Below are 19,961 nucleotides of genomic sequence, written 5' to 3' on the forward strand. Positions count from 1 at the left end.
GAAGAAGCTTTAAAATAAAGCCATAGAACTTCAGCAAACAATTAATTTTTGTGAACCACCAAGACAGCTCCAGCTATGGGGCAGTATAGAAATATAATAAATGAATGAAAACCATAATCCAAACTAGCCTTCAAAACATGCTGACATGTCCAGGTAAATAAAATAGGGCTTCACCTGGCACTGTTGAATAAGCCTCCCCTGGGGAGGGCATCACAACTGAAAGGACCCTCTCCCTGGACACCACACGTTTAACATTAGATGCTGGGAGAACATGGCAGAGGGTCTCGAACGACGAATGCAAAGCTTGGGCAGAGGTGTAGTAGAAGGTGGTCCTTCAGGCACCTGGGTCCCAAGCTCTTGAGGGCTGTATAGGCTGTATCACCAGCACTTTCAGCTGTACCCATAAGCAGACAGGCTGTCCAGGTCATTGTTTCAGAACTGCTGAAATATGATCCCTATACCTCAGCTTCCCAAACCTGGTGTTCTCCAGATGTTTTCAACTACAACTCCCATGACTATGGCACTGCTTTCTACATGAGGCTTCCCTTGAAGACTACCTGGAAGCTTCACCTAGTGAAAAATGTGGCTGCCTGTTGATTTATGAATATTGGGTGTTGTGAGCATATTCATCCTGATCTGCACTGATGACAGTGTACTTCCAAGCCCAATCCAAGCTGCTGGTTAGATTTGAAAACCCCTTAATAGTCTGGAACCCAGATATCAAGCTAAGGGTGCATTCTTATGCAGGTTTAGACCTATGCAGCATGGCTGGCTGGGGCATGCTGGGAGTTGTAGGACTTTTTTCTGTCTAAACCTGCATAGGATTGCACCCTTAGAGCGTACCATATCAGCCCCTGTGGGTGCAGCTCCACTTGCATGCCTGCAAGAATAAACACATAACTGGAACTCCATGGGTGGGGTGCTAAAGCCGCTGTGGGGAGTTACAACAGAACCCTTGCCACTTTGCGCCACAAAAATAGCACCTCATGAAGCTGGCATTCCTTTTAAAAAGATGCTGCCAGAGCTTTGTTACATGTATTTGTAACATATAACTAGCCCCTGAATTAGGGCAAGTGTTCAGAGTTATTTTCATTCCACATTTAGGCTTTTAAAAACTGTAACATGCTCTAGGAACAAATCCAAATAAACTATGCAGCAGTAGGAGTGGCTATATAGTGCATTTTGTTAGGTTTACCAGCATTCTATGGGCTCCTTCCCACAGAACTTTTATCCTGCTATTGAGATTGCTCACTCATGGAAGTTTGTGGGTCCTTCAGATAATGTCGTGAAACTCCAGGGTGTCTCCTGCACTAAATGACCTTTATTCCATTTTTAAATAGATTGGAGATAATGAGCTATCAAATTACCCCACTTGTGTTCCGCGTGAGTTCCCTCTGTGAAAAAGGAAAAGCTGCAAGAAGGGGAGCGGGATCAATGAAACATACGGAAGTTTCAGATAAGGGGGAGAAGGAGGGGGAAAGGGGAGGGGGGAAAGGAAGTGCCTGTAAAGGGAGACGACTGTGATCCAATATTTAAAATGGAAGCAGAAAGCTCCCTTTTAAATGTGGGATTTTAGGCTGGTGTAGAGATGCTCTATCACTACAACACCTGAACTTAAGACAATGCTTTGTTTATGTATAACATTTCTGGAGAACTGACACTTCAGAGGGATATAATTTGCCAAATTTGAGAAAAATCCAGAAAAGAATGCTTGAGCTGAAAAGGATTTGCACTGAGATGCAAGGGCCCCCTCTCTCCAACTATTTTTATGCCCACTGTAAACAAGCCTTCTGTTTCTCCTTTTGCCACTTTAGTTATGTAACACACAAACATTGCAGTGGTCTGTCTTTCGTTAGATTAGTGAAAATCTATTGGGTATTCCTAAAGTTATGAGGTTTCAAAGCTTCTGTTTTATACTGGGCAATTTATCCAATGCACATCAAGGAGCCATTCTGAGGGCAGAAGGAGAGGGGAAGTGTTGGCAAATTAATCTTATACAGCACATGTCCAATTAACAAATAGCATCTTCCAAGCTGGAGCTTTCTTCGCACAAGTAAAATGGTCACTGCTATACCAAGCAGGCTTGCAGGTGTGTGCCACTGCATCCATTCAAACTTCAAAGAAAGAAGATTAGGGCTCAAAGACCAAGGAAATATATGGACACATGGAGGTTAAGTTGCAAACAAGGACAATGTGAGCAACTGTAGGTGTTTACTGCTTAGATGGCATGCCTTAACTTATAATTTTAACCGTTTTTGGTACATGGGTGGATATATAAATGACTTCACCCTTCTTAAGCTGAAGTGTTTTGTTTTGGTTTTTATCCTAAAATAAATATTACAATCTTGTAGATTTGGACTTTAAGCCTGCAATTTTATTTTATTTTTGGGTGACTACTGTAATAAATACATTTTAACATCTAGCAAAAATCTAATTGGTTCTTACCTGAGTTAGCTGGTAAGATTCCAGATGATAAAATGGAAGTTTCCTTTAAAAAAAAAAACACACACACACACACAAATAGAATGTGTTAAAATAAATGAGTTTCTTACAAACCTTGCAACAATGAAAAAACTGACTTGATAGGCTGTTCTCTAAACTATGATCAACCAAATTCAGTATGTTGATCAATGTTCCCACCCATTGATACATATTAAAATACCCTAGAGTCTGCATTACAAATGCATCTTGTTCCCTTGAGCTATTGTCCTGTTAATCCAGCTCAAAAGGTTGTATGTGAACATATCATGCAGATGACAAACTATGTATACACCTAGGTGAAAGATGAATCATTCCAAATTCCATACCACAGCTGAACACTTTACACTGAGATTAGCCCTTCATAAGAACTGTAAAACAATCACTATTCAGTAAAAATGTGTGTGTTCTTATTGCCTAACTTGACCTGGTGCAGATCCATAGTTCTCATAAATATATGAGCATATATCAGTCTAAGCCTGTGCAAATAATACATTTTTGGCTTTAATTATTACTGGATGCTTATAAGGCCTGAATATGTGTTTTCATTGTTACCATAATCCTTATCCATAGGCAGAACAACATGCATCCCAAATATGTATCTGCTGGTTAATATTAATATAAACAGAGAGAGGGCATTTACAGGGAATAATTAAGGACAAGAGGAGGTGTGGGCTTAATGCTTCCCATACTTACTGATCCTCCCCTGAAAACGCCACATCTAGTTTATATCCAGAGCATTAAATAAATATGGATAAATCAAGGTACTGGGTGTCAGGATTCCCCTTATGACCTGGACCCCCTGAGAAACTCCTTAAAGATCCCACCTTCCTTCTTTTACCTTCCCCTTTCCAATAATGTGGTGTTTAGGCTGGAAAGGTGGGGTGACTGACACTCCAGACACCTGGGGTTTTAACCACAACAGTTCACTGGAAAACTGAAGCAAGACAACCATAACTAAAGGTATTTACACAATAGAGCTGAGGAAAAGGAATTTAATATAACTGGTAAGATGAGCTTCAAGAGGAGTATAACTGTTAAGTACGTAGGAATTTACTCACATGGATTTTTCACAAGTTTAAAAACTAAAATATGACCCTAGGATAGCCCAGATTCAAGATGACCTGGAGCACTGGGACAAACTAAACATACCTTGTTCAGCAAGGGTATAAGTGATAAACATGGCAGTCCTACCAAAAATCTTTTTTTCCTGTAATATTTCCTTGATCACTATGTGACAAATCCAACCTTTCCCCTCCCTTCTAGAACATGACTCTGAACAAAGGACATACCCAAGCAAGCCACAAATCGGTAACTCCCAAATTTGTATTACTCTACATCTGATTCTTCACTCCCCACCCCCACAACTCAGCCTGAAATAGGTACATGCAGAAATCACTGGAAGGATGCATGATCAAAGTCATTGCAGCCTATTGATTAGTCAGTTTGAATTTCTAGTCTCTCTCTGGGAGTTCCCACCCTGCATAGAAATACCTGTGATTGTACTCATCAGGCTGTTTGGGATGAATTTTTAAATGTCTGGTTCTTTTAATTTACATGTGTATATTTCCCCAAGTGTTGTAGAACTCACCGAGTACTGATAGCAAGCTGAAACATGATTCATTTATAGCTTTATTAAGTTATCTAAATGAATCCATTTCTCTTGGTATAACATGAGGCATTCATGAAAATTTATTATTATTAGCAGTGAAAATTGTTATTGCCAAATACTGGGACTCTAAAGGTCCATTTCCACGGTTTGAACTTATCCAAAATGGATAAGGGAATTGATCTGATATATATTTGAGGAAAGAAAATCAATTGTGGCAAATTATTAAATAGATTGACATCTTTTGTCAGGCATTGGGGTGCCTATTATAAATATCCTCTTTCGGAGATGCACATTTTTTTTCTGTCTAGTAATGATATCTACTGATTTAACGTCTGTTGTGGATTTTGGCAATTTCCCACTCCAGCTAGGCTTCTTTTAGTTAATGGGGTCTAGCCAGGCATGGAGGACAATATACAAAAACAAATAGCTGGAGTGTTATATTTGCAATAGGGAATCAGCCAGCATGGGAAGGGTGAAGCACTCCTTTCCTGTCCAATTATCCTCTGCAAATGCCTCCCCTGTTGGTGTGAAGAACCCCAAATGTCTCTCATAACATTCTGATCCACCCTAAACTGCATTATGAAACATCAGTATTACATAGGTTACCATATCAGCCTAAAAGCTTGATCCACAATCCAGTTTAGTTCAATTCATCTGATCTAAATGAATTTAGCTCTGGTGAGTTCCATGCCACTAGACCCATTTTGAGATGTAGATAATCCAACCCCTTGCCCTAGTGAATCAAGCTCAGGACAACTGCATACTTTAGTGAAATCCCCGGGATGATTCCAGAGCCCAAGGAGTATGGGGAGCAACTGGAACAACCCCAGGTACTACAGCGCAAAGAGTCACGTGCAGTGAGGGCAGCTATACATCCCTCTATGCAGTGCATCAGTTGAAATCTCATTACAACACTTTAATACAAAACATCTGGCACATAGGGTAGCACAAGCCCCATGGCTTCTGTAAAACTTCACATGGATACTTACATGGTGGGATATTTGATTATACAAGCACACCAAGCACAGTGCTTGGATAGTTAAGGCAGAACTTAAAGCCAAATGTTCTGAATGTTACTAAAATCAAAATGTTTTTTTCCAACTGTCTGAAACTATGCAAGGGGTATAAACGTGTTGAATGCTGTAAGCCAGTGAAACTGCAGACAAGTCTATTGTGAAATGACCAGAATATAGCGGTTTAAACATTTTTACCTCAATGTGCAAGTTTCCCTGCCTTAAAAAAAATGTATGTGATACTGTTCTTATACCATACCCATGTATTTTTATTGTATGTAAGGTGCCCTTGCAAAATTTTATTTGAAGGGCAGGATAAAAATTAAATAAAGTTGAAATTATTCTTATGACAATCTGTTGGGTGTTGATAAAATTGAAAGCTCACATTGACTCTCCTCAGATGAAACCCCTTCCCACAAGAAAGATGCCAGACTTCTGCCAGACATAGGGGGCTGATTGCATCTACTGAAGGAAGGAGGCTGGGGAAGGAGGGGGCTAGTGTTCACAGCATTCCTTTGTGCCTGTGTATGGTGAGGGGAAGTATGTGAAGTGATTGTGGGTGTATGGTGAAGTATTTTATTTATTTATTATAATACTTTCATACTGCTTAATATATTAAAATCCCTAAGCAGTACCCAATAAAATCAAGATAAAAACAAGATAAAATTACATAATCAAAAACATTAAGGGTACAATCCTGTGCGGACGCGCCCGATCTCGTCTGATCTTGGAAGCTAAGCAGGGTCAGCCCTGGTTAGTACTTGGATGGGACCGCCTGGGAATCAGGTTTCCTGCACTGAGCAGGGGGTTGGATTCGATGGTCTTGCAGGCCCCTTCCAACCCTATGATTCTATGATACCTTTGTTGTTGTTTATTCGGTCAGTCGCTTCCGACTCTTCGTGACTTCATGGACCAGCCCATGCCAGAGCTTCCTGTCAGCCGTCGCCACCCCCAGCTCAAAGTCTGTCATGGCTGGCTGAGGAATGCTATGAGATGTAGGATTTTTTTCTGTCTAAACAAGTGTAGGATTTTGCCCTTAAACATTAAAAACACTACAGCACCATAAACAATAAAACAGGGTAGTAGCAGAGCCCCTCTCAGGTCAGGGAAAGGCTGTGTGAGCAAGTGTTTTTTCAAGGGGCATTTAAAACTAGCCACTGTTTGGTAAAACTAGCCATCACCAAGAAGGCCTACTTACATGCCGCTTCCTAGTGACATTTCATTGGCTGCAGAATGACCAATAAGACCTCTTCAGAAGATCTCAGGGGTTGCCTGGGTATATGTAGGAAAAGGCAGTGGGGAAGTACTTGCTTTTATATGAGAGTGATGTGCGTGTGCATTTGTACGTGAGAGAAACCAACCCTCCAGTCTAAAGTAGTCAATTCCCAGAAGGGGAAAAAAGTTTAGGACATAGAGAAATGCTCAAGCAAAGTACACTCAAGTATCCGTGACATTTTATCCTAGACCAGCCTTCCCCAGCCTGGTGCCCACCAGATGTGCTGGACTACAACTCCCAAAATCCCCCAGCCAGCTATACTGGCTGGGGGATTATGGGAATTGCAGTCCATTACATCTGGGGGGTGCCAGGTTGGAGCAGGCTGTCCTAGACCAAGTCGTTTGAGGGGCGGCATTTCTGGTACACTTTGGTTGGTTCATACAAGAGCTAAGCAAGGTGGGAAAACAGGAAAATGCAAACTTTTAAAAAACACCATGCTGAATAGTGTAAACATTTTTTAAGTGTTTTGTCCCCTTGATTGAGTCCACAAAGAATAGTAGTAGGAGCTTACTGCCTTCTAAGTGGAGAAAAGCTCTTTAGTTTCTAAGGAAAAAGGTATTGGTGCTCAGACCTGCCATGAAGCTCTGCTCCATTTTCTGAAGGAGGAAAGGGCAGACTGTGCAGAGTACCTTTCTTGCATCATTCTAATTAATTACAGTATGATTTTGTGAATGGTAACTCTTAAGGTAATTATCACTGTTGGTACTTTTTGCATTTCAGTTCCCTCTGACAACCAACAGTGGCAGTCAGGGCACAGCACAGCGGCAAGAATGGGTGGTCCCGCAGAGGCACTGACAGAAGCACCAGCCAAGCCTGCACAGGCGGACTCACTGGTGCTGCCATGTTCATTTCCGCACAATCCTATACATTCACCATTTCATTGTGGGGGAATTAAAATGGCAGCTGGGGCAGGTCCAGCCACATAGACTCAGTTGGCATTCATGTTAGCATTCCTAGCCATTGCTGCTGCCATGCTGCTCCTCTTGTGCTGACAGCTCAGCAGCAATTTGGTAGCAGTGCTGGCAATGGGTGGCCTGACAGCAGTGCTGGCAGAAGTGCAGAATCCATGTGGCTGGACCCATCCCCGTCACCATTTTAATTTCTCCATAATGCACTCCTCATGGCTGTGATGGCAGGTCCAGCCCTGCAGGCCAAGTGTTCCTGTTAATGCTAAGTGTTTTTTTTTAAGGTGGCGGGGAACGGCGACACATGCCTAGAACAGACCAGTCCAGGTGTCAATAGCAGTAGGGCCTGGCATTTGCCCAAGGGTGCTGCATGCTCGGACTAGTTCTGCTCCTTGCTTCCTATTACAATGGAAAGAAGGAAATGTTGCCTCAGTTTCTTATACAGCTATGCACTGGAAGCCCTTAAAAACTGGGGATGATCTGTCAGGAATTAAACCTTTGCTTGGTTCTCCATAAAATTAAGGGCCAAACTACACATGCCATGCGATTGTATCTCAGACATTTTTCATTCTTCTTTTCTTCTTTTTTGCTAAAGGGGAAATATGGACTGGGGCTGAAGCGCCATTAACCCTTTTCAAATTTGTTCCCACAGGTTGCTAATAGCCATGGAGGGAGAAACATACAGGCACAATACAACTGCCTGTTTACCCCTCCACAGCTGATAGCAACTGAAGAGCTGGGGCTTTGGATCAGGGCCACAGCACAGTGCCCCTCCAACATCAAGTTCAATCTGGCCCTAAGGTACCTGTTCAGAGCAGGCCGTGAGGCTTTGGCTTGATCCTCCTCACCCACATTCCCCCCTGGTCTGCTGTAGCCAGCAGGACTCTAGTTCTATCCCTCAGCAGTCAGGGCCAAAGAGTGAGCAATGCGACCTGCGAGAAATAGCACAGGAGGGACCATTGCTACATATCTTTTTCTAGCACTGAACATTTGAATGGGCAGGCAGGATATCTGAATTGCAACGAACAATCCTCTGTACAAAACTGTGCATATCCATATATGCTCTTTTAAAAACAGGGTAGGTTATTCCTGAAAATTACAAAAAACAGTGCTTTGCATTTAAAGAATCCTGTTTTTAATTTCAGTTATATTATGTAATTATAAACATAATCTGGTTGACAATGACATCTGCAAGTAGTGCAAGCCTATTAAAATTTACATTCATAATCCACTGAAACTGAATCTGACCATCATTCTTCTATGTAAAAGAACAACCAGCATAAAAAATGGGTCATTTCTTAAGGTTCCGCATTATAAAATGACACGATTTATAAAAATCATGGTATTTATTATTGTGAAAATTGTAAATATTTAGACTGTCAACTAAACAGCCCAGACATTTACTTTCCAAGTCACGGACAAGCACTGTTCTCCCAGTAACTACCAGCCCCTGCTTCTGGTAAGTTCTGGACACTACAGAATTTTTATTTGCCCAGGGGAGTAATTATGAAAATAAGAATGTCTGTTTGGCTGAATCTAAAATAGAAGTGTACCTGAATGACCTACAGAAGTTTGTGTCCCATTCATGGCAGATGAATTTGGGAACCCATTTTACATTTTCATGGGGGTGGTGAAAACTGCTGTCACATTTGGGGTGGGGGGGTAGTTGCCACTCACCTTGACCAGTGGTGGCAGATAGTCTTTTTTCCTTTCATTTTCCTTTTGTTTGCTGCCATCTGTGATGGTGGCAATAGCAGACCTCACCTCTCAGCAGCTGTCATTTTCATGATCTCATTCTCAGGCATTGTGGGAGGAAAACATGACAACCACCACAAACATGTGGCAAAATGACAAAATCCAAAAATAACACTGAATCTGGGGCATTCCGAGGTCATGAAAATGGCAGCCAGGTCACCAAGAGGTGAGGTTAACTGTTGCTGCTGTTATAGATAGCAGCAAAATAATATAAATCCACCCTGTTTAAAAACTTATAGTCCTTTGTAGAGAGATGTAGAAACATGACCATACTAGTTTGTCCAGCTATTTCCCTGGCAGGGTTCATGTGCCTTTAACAGACACAACAGACATTTCTGATAAGCAGAAATTCATGAAGTAAAGCTTTTCCTGTCACCACACCTGCAACCCAGGAAAATCTTCCCCTACTGAATTTCTACTTGCCACATAACTAATGAACATTACAAATCCCTATAACCATCATAATGTAAATGTTATCTACCAAATTAAACAATGTGCACACACACTCATTACATAGAGTAACCAGTCCCACAGCTAAATATAGAAAACAGGCATTGTTACTGATTCATCTCAGTAACAAGCCTCAACCCTGAAGTATGGGCAGCAATAGAATGCCTTTGAGCATGTGTGGAGTGCCACTCACCCATAAAAGAGCAACCACACATACCAGATATGAAGGACAAGTGTTTTGAAGCCAAAAACAACAGGACCTGCATGCAGTCTGAAGCCTTACAAAGATACAAGAAAAATCCTGCTGGATCAGACCAAAGGTCCGTCTTCTACAGCTTCTTGTTTCCAACAATGGCCAGCTGGATACCTCTGGGAAGCTGACAAGCTAGGTCTGAGGCAACAGCCCTCTCCTGCTGCTTTTCTTCAGCAGCTGGTATTCAGAGGTGCATTGCCTCTGAACATTGGTCATTTTAGAAATTAAGTGCTGACCTCTGCAATATAAGAGCTCAGGTCATGGCTTATTCTGAAAAAGGGCTGACCATTCTGAAAAAGGACTGAAACCTTGCATCATTTCCCTATTATTAGCAAAGCTAGAATTACAGTGGCATTCCAAGCTCCTGCTTCTCAATGGTCTCTGTCTGGAGGTCTTTGGAAACAACCAGCCTAAGTGTCAGCAGGCTGCCAGGAACAGGAGGGAGAACTGACAGAACCCAGACTCCGATGGTTGAGCAAGATCATTATGCAGAAAGTTCTTCATTCATTGTGCTTCATATGTTATTAACCAGCACAGTCATCAAACTCTGAATGGTGTATGTGAATGCCCCAGGAATTTTACTTCAGTCTTCTCTGCCCAACATTTTTCATGCTCCCCCTCCAGTTCCAATACATTTTCTAATAGCATATATAAGAAGTGTTGTCCCATCCTCACTGCCCCTTTTAACCAGTCTTTCTCAAGAAGCTGAAATGTTTACACAATAGACATATTAGCCAGTGGAACCACTCACCAAGAGATTTGCAGAGACAACAAACTAAATAAGATATTTAAAAGGATAAAACATTGCACATCTACATCTACATATCTCAAGTGGTGCAATAATATGAATATGGGCATTATTAAATCTCCTTACAAACTGGCTCATAGGAACTTTCTTATACGACAGCCCATCTCAAAATGGCTCACCACAATTCCTTTATTTCAATAAAAGTTTGAACAATGTTTCTATTATTTTTGATGGAACAAACTGATCTCTCCTCCAGGACTTCACAGTTCTTGTCTTAAGGAACATTTGGCCCTCTGAAATGGTAAAGCGCACTCGCAGGGCATGTACTCAATGTACATGATACTGCGGCCTTGTTAAATCTAAACAAGTCTGGGTCTGATCAATGTCTGAAGTGGAGACAGCCCAGGAACCCTGAGTATGCCACTTTGTGATCAATGGAAGAAAGGTGGGGTATAGCTGTAATAAAACAACAACAACGCTATATGTACATGTTAATATTCTTCTGATAGTAACTGAAACGATATTTATTTGCCAATAAAATCTACAAGCTCCTACAAACAAGGTTAGTACATGCTCAGTGCTATTATTTACCTTAAGCCCAACACAGACCGGGCAAGATGAAAAAGCAGCTCGCGTTGTCCCTGAAGAACTACATATTTCACATGGGCTGCTGAAGACTCCACCGAAAGGTGTCATCTCAGTACTTCTAGAGTCTAACACCTGCCCTTGCTGTCTTAGATGTGACCACCTTGAAACAAAACCTGTGCTTGCTTCAGGGAATGGGTCTTTGGCGATTTCTAGTGGAAGGGCTGCCTGCAGGCCCTCTTCTGGGCTGTGCTCAGGAGGAGCTTGTGCTTCCAGATGTGGTGCCAGCAATTTCAGGTCACAAAGTCTTTGAGGTGCCTGGTCCTTGGACAATGAGGAATCCACACTTGAATTTTGTACATCTTTAGCAGATACCTGTAACAAACTCCGGGGTGTGTCATAGGTATGTCTACGGGAGATAGGAACCTGGTACTCCAAGCCAGGGCTCCTCTGGGGCTCACCAGGTGGACAAGTGCATACGTTCTGGTCTGATGGAAGGTTCAGTGGCAGGCTCAATAGTGATCCAAATTCATCACCATGGCAAATATCCAGGCTCCCAGCATAGGAGGAGAAACTTCCAGAGTAAGAAGAGTGACTTCCAGTAGCTATCCCACTGTCAGAAGAACTTTGGCGACCTATTTCTTGTAGCTGCCTGGAGCGAAGAAGATTAGGAGGTGGCTTGGTGATGCCACGGATACCTTCTGAATGGGATTTTTCTTCCCCAAGGTATATGCCTTTTGCTGCACTCAGTCCATGACTCTCTTGAGAAGTACTGACTGAAGACTGATCAGGCCAAATAATTAACCTGCTCCCAATGCTAGCATCAGAGTGGCTTGTGTCTGAAGATGAACTTGATAAACTTCTATCATCCCCTAAGATGAAAGACAGAAGATTAATGATTCAAGTACAAATGGCTTGCATTGGAAAGCAAGAAGACAGCTGGCTATCCCTCATACTCCATATGGCACATCAGAGTTTGGCAGGTCAGGAGCTACTGTCTACTGCATCCTTAGGATTAATCCATTCCTGAAGGTTAAATGTGATAGGGGAGAACTGTTAATGATGGTCTGGACCGTTTCCTGGTTGGTGGCTCCTTTCCTCCTCAACCCACTCTTCAGCACATTCTGCAAATTTACTGACACCTCACGCTATCCATTCCAGGACAATTGCTCCACAGTTCACAGCTGGCCCTCTTTCCTTTTCTCTTGGCTCAGAGCAGTAAGTAAGATAGATAAATAATATCTATCTTTTATTCATAGAAGCTGGGCAAATAATCTATATTTCAGACTGTCTGCCAAACTGAGCCTTGCACCTGTTAGGCTAAGACAGCTCTCACACAGACGGATATATGCGGATGGAGACCCACAGAGATACCAAATTATAAAAATGACAATATCTCTAAAGCAGTGTTGACTGATTTGATTGAGAAGTCTTAGCTAATTTAAATAGTCTAGAGTTAGGGATTAATATGCAAACAAGAATGCAATTATCAGTCAGTTTTTGCACTTCTCTGAATTCTGCAATGCACTGCATACAAAAGTCCCCCCAAATTTTCATGCACACAGAAATACATACAGAAATACATATATTAATGCAGACTTTTTAAAAGGTTTGCAAACTGATGTGCAAATGGGACAGAACGAACATGTGCTTGAAAAAATGTGTTATAGAAAGCGAAACAGATAGATTCACCCATCTTTTACTAGATTATGACAGTACCCTCAGAGAGCAGAACTGAATCCACACTTATATAGTTTTTACCTCCACTGCCATGGTAACTTGTACAGGACAGAAGGCTGAGGCGCTTCTCTAGCTGCAATGCTTCATGGGCCACTCTCTCTTCCATGAATGCAGGACTTGCACTGGGGTCTTCAAAAAAGATACCATGAAATTATAATTGAGATTTGGCTGTAATTAATCTTTCACTTTACCAGTCAAAGCAAGCTTTGTTTTATCTATGGCTTGACAACCATCTCAACCGTGTCCTACAGAACCCCTGTTCTGTGGTACTAAATGTTAAACAGCCAGAACTCTGGCTGAGACAAGAAGACAACCCCTCTTAGAAGCAGTTTTAGGGAACAGAAAAGGAACCTCCACTCACCACCACTTTCCGAACAAAGAAGTTGGCCTGGCCCTACCCCTTCCTCTGCTTGCTACAATAGCAATAGCTTTAGTGAAGAGTGGGACAAAGAGACATGTGGACTGAGTACTTCCACCCATTCTCCATCTATTATTGAGGCTATTCTCATGGATAGAACAAGGGGTGCAGCTGTGCTTGTCTAACCCTGCCACATATCCCCAAATTGAATGCAGCTGCCTGATGTTGAGAATATCAGGAATGCTCCTCCCCATTCCTGCCCCCCTGCACACACTCCCAACCGTTCTAGCCTCTTCTGAAAATTTGCCACCCCCCACAACCCTGGAGCTGCTTTCAGAAGGGGTAGATGAAGCATTGCTCTCCCCATGAGGTTCCTTCAAAGGTGGCCAGACCAACCATTGTCAACATCAGTTTGCAGGTTTTGCCACACTGCAATCTTTATTTGTACCCTGCCTTTCTACCAAGAAGTGGCACTCACAGTGCACCACTTTACTTTTTCATTCATTTCTTGGAGAAAAGTAAAGGCATGTACTCAGAGACTCTGGTAGAGTGGAAGCTATGCCAGTTCCCTGCCACAGGTGACCCAACAGTCTGGAGTGAGGAGGAGGTTTTGCCTCTGCTCCTTTTTTTTCTAGACTGCAGCCTGTTTACTTTATCCCACAGAACTCAACGAAAACTAAGTTAATCATTGTCTGCATAGCCCTAGCCCTTCATCTACATAGCATTATCCTCCCCCAACATTGGGAGAGTGGGGCAGAATGATAGGAACTGGCTTATATACACAAGGGAGGGGGGCACCTCACCTCCTAACTGGACAGCAAGGCTTCTGTAAGACATGATAACCAGTCACAGAGGCCAAAGGCCTGTAGGGGAAAATGCCAGAGACATCTAGGGAGAAGTGCATCATGTAAAGGTATTTTTATATGTTAATGCTAGAGGCCTCCAAGCCAAGATAGGGGAGTTGGAGTGCTTGGTTTTAAAGGAGAACATCAAAATAGTGGGCATAACAGAAACAAGGTGGAATGGAGGGAACCAGTGGGATATGGTTATCTGGATACAAACTCTGTAGGAAGGGCAGGAAGTGTGTACTGGGGGTGTTTTCACTCTGTACATCAAAGAGGTTTAAACAAACTAGAAATCTCAAAAGGGGCAGACTCTTCCACAGAACAGCTGTGGATGGCAATACTAGGCCCCAAAGGTTAGTTAGTACTTGGTACATATTGTCACTCTCCTGACCAAAATGCCCAGGCTGATCTTGAGATGGATAATGAAATTAGGGAGGCATCCAAAGGTGATTGTTGTGTAATAGGTGGCTTCACTTACCCTCACATAGACGGAGTAAATGCATGTTCCAGTCATGACAAAGAAGCAACATTTCTAGATACCCTAAATGACTATGTCCTAGAACAGTAAGTCATGGAAGCAGCCAGAGGCAAAGCCCAGAAGTGAAGCCCAGGATCTGATGTGAGATGTACGTGTTGTTGAACCAACTGGAAATATTTACCACGATGCTTATTCAACTCAACATACATTTTAAAACATCTTTAAATACATCAGAGGCAAGAAACTGGTTAGGAAGGCAGTTGGACCATTGGATGACAAAAGAGTTATAGAACTACTAAAGGAGTCAACCTCCAGGGCACATCCAGAGGTATTTCCTGGTTATACCATCTCAAAAAGATCCGGAAATAATGAAGTACCTAAGTCAGGAAGTTTCGCTATTAAAACAGCCACTAGATGGGGTGTTTCATTGCATTCTATGGAACCTTGAAAATTAAAAGCTTCCCCTCTCAGCAATCACATGGTCGCTGCTGTAAATGCAGAAAAGCTCCACAACGGGAGGACTGCGGGTTTTTTCTTTAATGTAAAGGCAGCCTTAGAAACTAAGGAAAATAGTGGTGACAAGAGATGAAGTTCTAAACCTTCTTTAGAAATTGAAACAAAGAAATTACCATGTCCAGATGGTAAGGAACTTAAATGACCCAGCGCACATCAACTATAAAAAGGCTAATTCCATGCTAGGGATAATTAGAAAAAGGACCAAAACAAAAGTGCCAATTTTGCAATGTTTTTAATACAGATCTATGGTGCAACCACACTTGGAACACTGTATACAGTGCATACAGTGATCATTGCTTCTCTAAAAGGATATTGTAGTGCTGAAAGGTAAGAAAAGGGCAACAAGGAAGGTCAGGGACAGGAGTAATTCTTCTATAAAATATACAACATTTGGGGCTTTAAAGTTTAGAAAAAAAGGTGAGTAAGGGAGGACATGACAGAGGTGTATAAAATGATACATGGTGTGGAGAAAGTATAGAGATAGACATTTTTCTCTTCTCATAATACTAGAACCTGGGGTCATGCAGTGAAGCTGAATGAAAGATTCAGAACAGAAAAGGAAATAGTTTTTCACACAGCACATAGTTAAACTGCAAAATTCACTACCACAAGGTCTGGTGACTGTCACTACCTTAGATGGCTTTAAAAGGTGATTGACAAATTCATGGAGAATAAGACTATAAATGACTACTAGTCACTAATGATAGCTGTATGCTACCTCCAAGATCATAGGCAGCATGACTTTGAACACCAGTTGCTGAGAAACAATAGCAGAAGCAGGTATTTCCCCCACGTCCTACGTTTGGGGTTCTCAGGGGCATCTGGTTGCCCACTGTGGGGAACAGGATACTGTACTAGATGGTCCTTTGGTCTGATCCAGCAGGGGCCTTATTATGTTCTGGGCTCCAGACAGCCAGCCAGCCTAGAATGGGAGACTTGTAATGCTGCTCAGGCTTGCAGGGTGGGGGAGGCTTCAGTGGAAGAAAAAAGAACACCTCCCCCCCCCCTCACCTTAAACCTTGCTTGCTGTGCTATGAAGCACTAAAGGCTGCCAACCTCAAATATGAGCACTTTATTGCTATACAGCCAGGGGGTCGGGGTCAGGATCTGGAATTGGCTTTCTCTCCTTCTGAAGCCTCCACATATGAACAAGGATGGGAGGTTTTTAATCTCACAATTTGCATCTGCTAATACCTCCTACCAGGATAGTATACACTGATAATGGTTCGAACAGGCAGATTTCTTCTCTCTCTTCCCATCATTTCCTTGGTTTTCATTCAACCAGCACCCCCTCTAATTTCTGTAAGTCCTGGAAGCTCACATATCCTTATAGGGCCATTTTCCAGGTTTTTAAAAATCCTTTACATTTACAAATTAATATACTTCTGCATACCTGGGGAATCACCCAAATATGCTGAAACCATTCCCTTATTTTTGGTGGCCCTATTTTTTTTCTAAACTAGAGGGCCAAACTACACATGATCTTAGCTGTATAGTTCTACCCATGTGTGTAGGGTTCCTCCCCCACCACACCACACCACACCTCTTTCACACACACACATACACACACACACACACACACGGGATTAGGACACTAGCATGTGGAGTAGGGGTCTTAGATCCTTTGCCCTCTGCTGCAGTCACAAGCCAGATTGGGGGGCTAGCACTTGCAATCTGTACTGCAAAAAAGGGTCCCACGGAAACAAATGGGACCTCTTTTGCAATGCAAATTGTAGGTGCAAGAGGCTCTGATCCGGATTGCTCCTCCTCCAGCCACTTGTTGTGGAGGAGGGAAATGCACTCAAGGGCAGAACTACATAGTGAAGATTATGTGTAGTTTGATCCTGATAAGCATATTATTAGAGGGAATGATATTCCCCAGTACTTCACTAGTTTACACATCTCATCCGAAGGCCTGTCTGGTATTACTAGAAGAATCACTTTGCCAATAGATGTATAATTCTTCAGCAGACAAGCTAATCCTCCTATTCTTCCACTTTCCAGTAAAGAACTTCAGCAACACAAAATACTGATAGCAGTTCATTAAACTCTTTGAAATATATTTGAACAGCTAAACATGGGTGCTGCTTTCAGCATTTGACAAAGTGGAAAGTGAAATGGAGACTTATCTTCCTTTCATCTACAATGTCCTCATTTGACCTAGTAGGATACATAAATTTTAATCTAGATTGTTAATGCACATGTGGGGATTTCTTGAATCACTTCAACTATTAGTTCTTGAATATTGTTCCCAATATTGTATGGCTGCAATCCTATGCACACTGGCCAGGGAATAAGCCCCATTGAAAATAGTGGGATTTACTTTTGAGTCAACATCCCTAGAACTGAGCTGTAAATCATGTTTCTCCAGGGAGATTAGCCTCACTATGTGAAATGCAGCTGAACTCTTGATGCTTGGAGTACAAATTTAGCACCACAATAATTCTTGCATATATTCCAAACTGGACTCATTCTTTCCCACAGCTTTTCTACAGTTCGAACTACAATCCAAGAAAGTGAACTGAGTGTGTGTGTGTGTGTGGGGGGGGGATGCTCCTCCCTCCCACTTACACCTGCTCATTTGACTGAAGCTAGGGCAATAGCAACAGTGGGAAGGTGCGGAGACTTCATTCATTCCCCTTCTTTGAAGGGAGGGAATGAAAGAAAGATGGGTGGGTGGAGAGGGAGGCCTCCCTTCATCCATGCTGCCAGAGCTGCAGGAGCTACCACTAGAAACCAGTAAACACCAGGTAATAGAGTTTAAATTTTGCAGGAGAGAGTTGGAGGCTAGGGTGGCAATTACAAATGCATTTAGAGTGTTCTCTAACGTCATTCATAACTGCAGGCCCCAATTTAAATTGATCTGGGGGATTCACCTACCGCTAAATTAAACCAATGGCAACATTATGCTCAAGGGTTTCCTAACAATGAAGAATCTCAGCTGCAACATACATCACCTGGCAAATTCCATTTATTTCACAGCTCCTGGCTTAACATGCTAGCCACCAATTTTCAGATTAGTCTGACTCAACTTTGGAAATAGGTTATGTATATAGTCCAAATTAACTTTGGGCCCCTTTCTATTTAGCTTTTTAATATTATATGCAGTTAGATAATCCCAGGCAACATCTAGCAGCAAAAATATGAGCTATAGAGCAGGTGAAAATGGGCATGTCAAAATGCACACCCATTTATATTTTGGTAACTGATGGCAAGCATTTTCACTTTACATGTCCTGGCACCTGGAAACTCTTATTCCAGTCACAGCAAAATATATTAATCAAGGTGCGTTCCCTTTTTAAGTGGTTATCCTATATTAACCTGGTAGGACTGGATGCAAGCCAAAAGGGCCTTTCATTGGAGAGATGCCGTGAACAATGCAGTCAAAGAGAAAGCTGATCTTCTCTCCTTCCGTGCAAGAGAGGAAAAAAACACCAGCCCCTGCGAGAAAGCAGAAAGTTTAAGGTGATTTTAAATCTGAACACAGGATAGCCAAGTTTCAATGACATATTCATACAATTAGTCAAGCAAATTCTGAAGAGTCCTGCAAGGAAACCTAATCTAAGGAGCAATTTATACATCATGTCAGCCATAACAGTGTTTCCAAAAAGGCCTTAACTTTATAGGAACCTCATGCAACCAGTATCACATTTCAGAGTTCTTGGACTGTGTTTCTGCACTGAACAACTGTGTACCATAACAGTATGGCCAGTTAAGGCTGTTGCCTTGGTGCAGAGGGCCAAATCCCTGGATCAGAAGGGAAGAGGCACTTCCCTGTGCCGGCATTGCGAATGCTTCACTGGTTCATTCCCCTTGCGAAGTACAACAAATGACTGGGCTTTTGTCTTAATGAATAATTAAACATAGTGAAAATTACATATTTATTTATTATTATTTATTTATTACTGCATTTATATCCCGCCTTTTTTCCTCTTGCAAGGCACTCAAGGCGGCTTACATGATCCTCCTCCTCTCCATTTTATCCTCACAACAACAACCCTGTGAGGTAGGTTGGGCTGAGAGTCTGTGACTGGCCCAAAGTCACCCAGTGAGCTTCCATGGCCGAGTGGGGACTAGAACCCGGATCTCCCAGCTCCCAGTCCAACACTCTTGCCACTACACCACACTGGCTCTCAAATATTTTAAAATTTTAAAAATTAAAAATTTTATTAAAATATTTAAAATTTAAATATTTTAAAATCTTTAAATATTTTAAAGCAAGTCTTCTTTTACTGCAGTTTAGAAGCCATAAACTTGGCATAACCAAAGAATTTGGTCGCCTATGAAGCATTTCTGAATAACTTGTTTCAATACAGAATAACCGTGGCCAAATTCTCTCAAAATGATATTCTCCCCATCCTTCCTTCTTTGATGTGAACCTGCCACTTAGCTTGTCCTAGAAATCTGTGAAATATTTATGCTTCACTTTCATTGTCAAAAAGTACCTCAGTTTTTCCAGTGTGCTTTCAGATAACCCCTGGAAGGAAGAGTGCAAAATCTGACTAATCCTGGGTTTCAAAGCTCCACTAACCATGCAACTCTTGAGCTAGCCTGCGCAGGACACAGGTCAGGTCCCCTCCCAATCCTTCTAAGCCAGGACTAGGACAGGGATGTTACCTGAAGGAGACCTGTCAGAAGATATATAAAAGATCTGCTCCAAGCTTAATCTTGGAGAAGATTATCCAGGGATGTGGGCCAAGGTGTCACCAATATGCAGATGCCACCCAGCATTACCTCTGTTTCATCTAACCCAGGTGAGGCAGTGGATTTCCTGAACCAGTGACTAAACAGTGTAAGTGATAAATGAGGACAAATAAACTGAAGCTCAAGCTAGACAAGACAGAGGTACGGTTAGCAGGTGGTTCATCTGCCCAGTTGAGTGGTGTTCAACCTGGTCTGGTGGGGGTTGCACTCCTTCTGAAAGATCAGGTCTCCAGTTTGGAGGTGCT

The 19,961-nt window shown here is 42.2% G+C and overlaps 1 protein-coding gene across 4 annotated transcripts in view; it reads right to left on the minus strand.

The window, feature by feature from the left end:
- DOK7 (docking protein 7) overlaps positions 1-19,961 on the minus strand; it is a 67,524-nt gene that overhangs the window by 26,633 nt on the left and 20,930 nt on the right. For all 4 annotated transcript variants that reach the window (XM_084859880.1, XM_084859881.1, XM_084859882.1 and 1 more), the window contains 4 exons: positions 18,334-18,453; positions 12,837-12,944; positions 11,082-11,947; positions 2,446-2,488 (listed from right to left, as the gene is read on the minus strand). In XM_084859880.1, the coding sequence (XP_084716006.1) occupies positions 2,446-2,488; positions 11,082-11,947; positions 12,837-12,944; positions 18,334-18,453 (1,137 nt within the window). The remainder of the gene's footprint in view (positions 1-2,445; positions 2,489-11,081; positions 11,948-12,836; positions 12,945-18,333; positions 18,454-19,961) is intronic.

The sequence above is a fragment of the Heloderma suspectum genome, chromosome 5, assembly GCF_057233095.1.
Source record: "Heloderma suspectum isolate Gila_16-S chromosome 5, 16-S_ref, whole genome shotgun sequence".
Taxonomy (NCBI): Eukaryota; Metazoa; Chordata; class Lepidosauria; order Squamata; family Helodermatidae; genus Heloderma; species Heloderma suspectum.